General features: G+C 37.8%; 1 protein-coding gene across 6 annotated transcripts in view; it reads right to left on the reverse strand.

Annotated features, from left to right (window-relative positions):
* The window catches only part of RNLS (renalase, FAD dependent amine oxidase), a 290,892-nt gene that overhangs the window by 282,079 nt on the left and 553 nt on the right, over positions 1 to 8,260 (reverse strand). For all 6 annotated transcript variants that reach the window (XR_007132177.1, XR_007132179.1, XR_007132178.1 and 3 more), the window contains exons 2-3: positions 7,680 to 7,785; positions 6,940 to 7,082 (exon numbers count right to left, since the gene is read on the reverse strand). Coding sequence is in view for 2 of the 6 variants with exons in the window: in XM_047760356.1 (XP_047616312.1) it covers positions 6,940 to 7,082; positions 7,680 to 7,785 (249 nt within the window). In the remaining 4 variants the exon portion in view is untranslated. The remainder of the gene's footprint in view (positions 1 to 6,939; positions 7,083 to 7,679; positions 7,786 to 8,260) is intronic.

Raw genomic sequence — 8,260 nt, forward strand, 5'->3', positions numbered from 1 at the left:
GAGGTGTTCTGCAAGATGTATATTAGTTCTCTAAGAGTGGACCTCAGACCAGCAGCACCAGCAGCACCAGCAGCACCAGCAGCACCTTGGAATTTGTCAGGAATGAAAATTCTCAGGTCTCAACCCAGACCTACTGAATCAGAATCAGGGGATCAGTTCCTATGGTCTGCATTTAACAAACCCCCAGGCTTCTAATGATCCACATTCAAGTGTGAGAACCACTGTGATGAATAAATAGACCCAAATCTAACTCCACAATTAGCAAACTACTCAAAAAATATAGCATTTTCCAAGAGTTAGAAGCAGTGGTATAACTGCTCTTACTAACCCGGAAGTTATTCTTTCCAATTGTGAGGCGTAAAGTTTCCAGGAAAGTGGCATTTTCTTGTGAAAGTAATAACTTCCAAAAGGACCACATTAAAAAAATCTATGGACTCTGGAAACTCATTTTAAAACAGTTAGAGAACTACATAAAATCTCTCAAGAGTCACTTCTGAGCTTAGTAAATTTGACCATGTCCCTCTCTTGCATAACATCCTTCAGTGGCTTCCCACATCATTTAGGATAAAGTATAAAATCTTTAACATTGCTTACAAAGCCCCTTATGATCTGCCCCTTGCCTTACTCTTCTTCACCTCTTACCACTTTCTCCTTCATTCACTACCCTCCAGTCATGATGACCTTTTTAATTTCATAAATGCACCATCTTCCTCTTAATTTATAGTAGTTCCAATCTGATATACCCACTGCATGCAATTTTCACCACTCCTCAGCCCTTGGCCTAGTTCACTCTTGCTCACCTTTCAGGTACCCATGAAAATATTAGTTCCTCAGGGATGCTTTCCCGGACCAATCTTCCCTCCCTCACTCCTCTGAAATTCACATAGGGTTAGGTCTTGTTATTATAACTCTCTCATAATGCTCTTACTCTTTCTTCTTAGAGATTATTATGTACCTTTTTGGGGTGTATAATTAGTTTTTTTCTTTTCTCCATGCTGCACTCTACATTAACAAAGGCAAGGGCCATGTGTTTTATTTATCACTGTTTCCTCAGCACCTATTTTCATAAGAATAAAAAAACCTGTTGATAACTATAACAATTTCAGAATATGAAGTAGGTTTAAACATTTTACGAAGGCAAGTATGTTTCTGCTATACATTTATTCAGTTTATATCCCTGTCTTCCTCTATTTTCCTCCTATAATTTCCTACAAATAGGTTTTAGTTCAGAACCTCCAAGATGGACCTGAAGAGATGTGAGCAATGTCTAACTAAATGCCTGCTTAAACTAAACAGAAGAATGCTTAGCCAAGGCTTCCAGGCTCTCCTCTACCTTCTCTCTGAAGGACACTGTTATGAATGAGTGCCATGATCACCCACCTGGGAGAACCCCTGAGATAGAACTGCCCAGGAGTACTTCCAATACATCAATTTTAGAAAGAAAATAAACACAAAAGTAAAAAGGAAGAGAATGGCAAAAGTAAATGTCACCAGAAAGAAGTCACCCTAACTGAGAGCATATGCAAATTAAATCACCTTTTCTAATAAATCAGTCCTGTCAACATTGGTAAGTTACACTGCCCATGTTGACTTTCAATTGTTAATCAACATCCCTTTTGAAGTAGATGGTAAAATAAAAACAAATAAATCTTCCTGGTTGCATAAAGAAATAAAATGAGGAGTTCCCGTCATGGCGCAGCAGAAATGAATCCAACTAGGAACGATGAGGTTGCAGGTTCGATCCCTGGCCTCACTCAGTGGGTTAAGGATCCAGTGTTGCTGTGAGCTGTGGCATGGGTCACAGATGTGACTCAGGTCTGGCATTGCTATGGCTGTGGTATAGGCTGGCAGCTGTAGCTCCGATTAGACCCCTAGCCTGGGAATCTCCATATGCCACGAGTGCAGCCCTAAAAAGCAAAAAAAAAAAAAAAGAGAGAGAAAGAAAAAAAGAAATAAAAGAAATAAAATGGCAATAGTCCTTATTTGCCCCTTCCCCCTGGGGCAGGGACTAACCAATGAAAGAGAGGAACTAGGGGAAGAGCACTGTGACTTTGTTCTCGTTTTTGAGCCATGTGTCCACTGACATGTAACACCAGGCAGGGAGGGAGCAATATCTCATACTACAGGGAAAAAGTTGAGAAAGAAATGGACAATACATCAGAGGCTATGAGCTCCTCTCACTGTCCTCCATGGGATCATTAATAGGAAAGACAATAGGGTCTGCTTAAAGAGCATTGCTGTTATGTACTAACTAAGCCACCATATGCCAAGTACTCAACCTCCATGAGTCTCATTTTTCTCATTAGTAAATGGGGATAATAATAACCACCTTGAACGGCTATTGTGAGAATTAGAAATGATGTATGTTAAGTGCCTACCATAGTGCCTCATATAGTGTCAGATAAATGACATTTCAAATTTTTCCCATCTCCCGCAACAATGACAACCAAAAGTAAACAACAGAAAAATCACAGTTCACTCACTCAAGAAGATCGTATTATTATTATTATTTTTTTTTGGTCTTTTTAGGGCCACACCCATGGCATTTGGAGGTTCCCAGGCCACAGGTCGAATTGGAGCTGTAGCCTCTGGCCTACACCACAGCCACAGTAATGTCAGATCTGGGACCCACACCACAGTTCATGGCAACACCCGATCCTTAACCCACTGAGTGAGGCCAGGGATTAAACCTGCATCTTCACGGATGCTAGTCAAATTCATTTCTGCAGAGCCACAACAGGGACTCCAAGAAGACTGTATTAGTTTAGAAGGCAGGCAGTCAGTAAAATTGATGTCAATAAATACAGTTTTCTGTGTAATAAACTTTATGTGAACACAAGAGATAATAAATGAGAACAGAACATAATCAAGGGGCATGTGTCTATTTCCCTTTGCCCTTTACTACTTATTCTGGGAACCTGGAGTAGTTAAATGTTGGTTTTAGAGATTTGAATCTGTTCTAAAGCATACCTGATTAGACATATCCCATATAGATAATTTCCCTGGAAGTCTGGTCCCAAACTAAATGACTACTTGTTGGCTCATCACATTATGGGGCTGTGAGCTCAGCTGATTCCAAAATACAGATTATTTTTGGAATGACTTAGCAATTTGGATCCTTATTCACTGAGCATATGCAAAGGTCAGCTTCAACCAAGTAGAATATTTTTAAACTAACATTTATCAAAAGATTTTATGTGCATGGCCTATTCAAATTAACAATGAGTATATTATATCCATAAAGGATATAATATTCACAACAACATTTTGTACTAGATATTGCTATTGCTATTGCTCTCATTTTTTTCCAATGAAAGAACCAAGGTATAGATTTTTAAACTTTCCTAATACTACATAGCCAGGAACGGGTGGAATATATGAATCTGAATCCAGGTTATTCTGATTTCAGAGACTCTCTCAAGTTATATTATGGAACAATTAAAAGAGGATAGAAAGCTTCAAAGCAGTTTAAAAACTGTTGAAAGGGACATAATTATAAAACTTAAAATGGTATAGAGGGAGTCTACAAATCCTCTAATAACATATCTGAGTAGAGGGAGTAAAGGACTCGGAGCATTACAAAGATAATATTAAAATAAACTAAGAAAAAGCTTATATACACTAAAATTATGGAGACCTTGAACTGAATTATATAAAAATTCATTTTTAAAAATTCATTCATAAAGTGGAGTTCCTGCCATGGTTCAGTGGTTAACTAACCCGACTAGCATCCATGAGGACATGGGTTCGATCCCTGGCCTTGCTCAGTGGGTTAAGGATCCGGCATTGCCGTGAGCTGTGGTGTGGGTCGCAGATGCTGCTCAGGTCCCGCGTTGCTGTGGCTGTGGCATAGGCTGGCAGCTGTAGTTCCAACTGTACTCTAGCCTGGGAATCTCCATATGCCACAGGTGCATCCCTAAAAAGACAAAAAAAAAAAAAAAGAAAGTTTGTCACAAAATGGACTTATTTTTGATTTATGTATTATAGAGACATTTTCCCCTGCTATTTTTCTGTATCTTTACAAATTTTCTAGTAGAGCATGTAATTTTTAAAAGTTACTTTTGAAATAAATATTTTACATAGTGATAAGAAAATCTAAAGAATTCACTCTCTCAAGAGACTGCACAAATTGAAAATATAAATAGGTTTCTACAAAGAATTAGTTAAATTAGAACTGAAAATACAGCTAAATCTATATCACCATACTTTCTTACTATGCAGAAGGTACTATTAGATTCTGCATGAACTACAAATAATTAAATATGACCTCTTCCCCAAGAGTTTCCAAAGAAAAAACTGGAAAATAAAACAAATGCTCCACCAAAAACCTAACACAAAGAAAGGATGTAGGTGTAATGCATTCAAGCACTGTTTCTCTGCCAGAACATCAACTATAAGAGGGCAGGAACTTGGTTCTTGTATCATGAATGCCTAAAACAGTATATAGTAAATGCTCAGTAAATGTTTACTGAATGAATGGATGCATGCATGCATGGGTGGCTAGATATATAATACAGTTATTAAGTACTTGGAGATTCTGTCTTTTGAGGGCCACACCCATGGCATATGGAGGTTCCCAGGCTAGGGGTCGAATCAGAGCTGTAGCTGCCAGCCTACACCGGTCACCGCAACTTGGAATCCGAGCCATGTCTGCAATCTACACCACAGCTCACGGCAATGCCGGATCCTCAACCCACTGAGCAAGGCCAGGGATCAAACTCCTGTCCTCGTGAATACTAGTTGGGTTTCTTAACCACTGAGCCATGACAGGAACTCCAGTACTTGGAGATTTTATATCTGCACATCTAATTTGTGTCAGGTAAAAATCATGACGGAAATGAGATTTTTTTTTTTAAGTTGTATAGTGGCAATAGATTAAGCTGATGATGACATTCTACAAAATATCCAAATGGTGTCCCCATCTATGATGGTTAATTTTATGTGTCAACTTGACTAAGTCATGGGTTTCCCATATATTTGGTCAAATATTTTTCTGGGTACGTCTGTGAGGGTGTTTTTGGAAGAGATTAACATTTGAACCCACAGACTAAGTAAAGCAGGTTGCCCTCCCTAATAGTATCATCCAATCAGTGTAAGGCCTGAATAAAACAGAGGCCTACTCTCCTGAGCAGGCATAAAGAATTCTTCCTGCCTGTTAGCCTTCAAACTGAGACATTGTTTTATTCCTCTGCCTTTAGACCTGAACTGAAACATCAGCTCTCTTGGGTCTCCAGCTTATCAACTCACCCTGCACATCCTGAGACTTGCCAACCTCCAAAATCACATAAGCTAATTCTTTACAATAAATATCCTCTTGATTCTGTTTCTCTGGAAAACCCTGATGAATACACCATCATGGACTAAATCCTAGATGGAGAAACAGTATTACCCGAAATAGTATATGCTGTGTTCTCATGTTGTATATTCAATCTCACCAACCTCTCCCATGCCAGCATCAGGGATTCTCAGGGTTCCCAATAAGTGATATTTGATGAAGGAGACCAAAATAGTAACTATTCTAGAAATAGCTTATGAAACAAAACAAGTTCTCAACTTATACTTTTCCTCAGTGATCTTGAATTGGGCACCTTATTATGATTCATCAAGAAGCCTACTTCTATTTTCAAAAGCAAATCATTTATCATCCAAGATTACTTATCATCTTTTTCAAAAACTCCATTTTAAAACTCATAATATATAGAGAACAAATGAAAATTCCCATAGAAAATGGGGCAAAAGTTATGAATAAAAACATTCACAGAAAAAAAATGCACAGACTTGGTTAGCAAAATAAAAACACATAAGCACACTCATAAATAAGTAAATGCAAATAAAAAAATAAGGAGATACCATTTTTAACCTATTACATGGGCAAAAATTTTAAATTTCCACAATATCAAAATGTGTAGAAAGAGATGTTCTTCTTCATTATTAATGAGATATTTTTGAAGAGAAACAGACAGCACAACCTAGTTAAAAAAAATTGCACATACTATTTGACACACCTACCCTACCATACGTACTGTTAGGAATTGATCTTACCAATATGCTTTCAAAAGTATGCCAGGATGGGAGTTCCCATCATGGCGCAGTGGTTAACGAATCTGACTAGGAACCATGAGGTTGTGGGTTCGATCTCTGCCCTTGCTCAGTGGGTTAATGATCCGGCGTTGCCGTGAGCTGTGGTGTAGGTCGCTGATGCGGCGCGTTGCTGTGGCTCTGGCGTAGGCCGGCGGCTACAGCTCCGATTAGACCCCTAGCCTGGGAACCTCCATATGCTGCGGGAGTGGCCCAAGAAATGGCAAAAAGACAAAAAAAAAAAAGTATGTCAGGGTTAGATATTGCAGTAATATTGGTATTAGAATAAACCAAAACAACTCCTTACCCCCACAAACAACCTACATACTTACCAGAAAGTTAACAGTTAAATTCATAATGGTACACATACCACATAATACTGAATAGGCACTGAAATGAATGAAGCACACTGAATGTGCTGATATGAAAATAGACCCAAGATAGGATTCAGTCTATGATTACATAAGATCAATTCAGTCAGGATTCTCCAGAGAAAAACCAATAAGATATACACAGATATAGATAGAGAGCTAGAGATAGAGATTAATTATATGAGCATAGATGAAACAAAGTGTAGAATGGTTTATGTAAAATAATCTTATATATATTTTGAAAAAGAATATATACAAACATATATGAATAGATAAACAGAGATAGCCATGAAGGAAAACAGATGCATAAACACTTTTCTGGAAGCATATATTAGAAACTTAGTGATTACTTTAGGGGAAAAAAAATCTGACTATTCAGTGTGAGTAGAATATCTCCTTTATCTTTTTTTATAGTATTAATATTTAATTATGAGCATAACTTTTAAAAATGCCAACTTTAAAAGAAAGCAGAGAAAAATCCTATTCTCACCTGATTCTTTCAAGTAATGGTTAATAATTGAAGAAACTCCTTGAGGTGCCACAAAGTTACAGTCTCCTTCTTTGTTCACCATTCCTTCAATAGGAGAGGTCAGAGGCTTCAAAACGCCATGAGCCAACAGTTCATCATAAAAACTGAAATAAATCAATATATATAATATAATTATATGCCATACTTAGCTCTAAAAAACTATACTTTCTCTTCCAACAATTCTTAGAGATTATAATCCTAAGTAATAACTAGAACTCTTTCTATAAACAACTCAACATATGTTCTGTGTTAATAAAACAGACAATTCAGGTGAAGGACAGAAGTGTTTTGAGAATACACAGATCTTTTGTTGATCTTAGTCAAAGGTCTATTTTCTCATATATTTCAAAATTAAAGATAAACAGAATGGTGTTCAGAACATCAGTTTTAAATCTGGTTAGGACTGACTGCCATCACATCTCTTTGTCCTCTCCCTCAACATCAACATAGTAATTCCTATTTATTAGGCCCTTACACTGTTTCCTATAATATCTCATCTGATCTTCTCAACAACTGTATAAGGTTTTACAGTTTTCCCACTTTACTCAGGCTAACCTTTTACTACTAATATGATCAGCAATGGTATTATCATTTCACTACATTACAGGAGGCAAAGTTTAGCCCTGTTAAAAATGGATGATTTGTATCTTTTTACATAATACAACCAGTATGACTGATTCCACCCCTTTCAACTAACTCACCTTTGATGTTTTTTGGCAAAATGAGGAGTGCAGGTGATGTACTGGGCACCCAAGTCGACTGTGCTCTGAGGATTATGGGCACTGCTGGCTGTAGTCATTCTTCCCCCTTGAATTAATCCCCAGGAAAACGTCTTAGTGCGTTAGAATGAACCTTTTGCAATTAAAGCTGTTCACTCCAGGTTACCACAAGAGGATTATTTTACAGCTGTAGTAGAAGGCATTTTTTTTTTAAGTTGAAGGCTTTGTCACCTAACATTGTCAGTAAGTAGCTAAGAGACAATTCTATCCCTGTGAGGTTTCTGTTGTTGTAGTTGTCGCTGTTTTTAAAGAACACGTGAAAAATGCAGCAATGCTCAGCCCCTGCATCTATTTACTGATTTGAATAAAAGGAATGAATGAACAGAGGAAACAAAGCAAAATAATGAATGCAATGTCAGAACGAATCAACAAACGCTTTCACTCCCGCGGTCAGGTTTCGGGAGAGTGGCAGGATTCTGTCAACTGGATCTCCCGCAAAAGTCTTAGTCTATGGGCACGTGCGGACCCTCTTAACATGCAGAAAGCTGCCAAGGCCAAGATAA

The sequence above is a fragment of the Phacochoerus africanus genome, chromosome 15, assembly GCF_016906955.1.
Source record: "Phacochoerus africanus isolate WHEZ1 chromosome 15, ROS_Pafr_v1, whole genome shotgun sequence".
NCBI classification, from domain to species: Eukaryota; Metazoa; Chordata; class Mammalia; order Artiodactyla; family Suidae; genus Phacochoerus; species Phacochoerus africanus.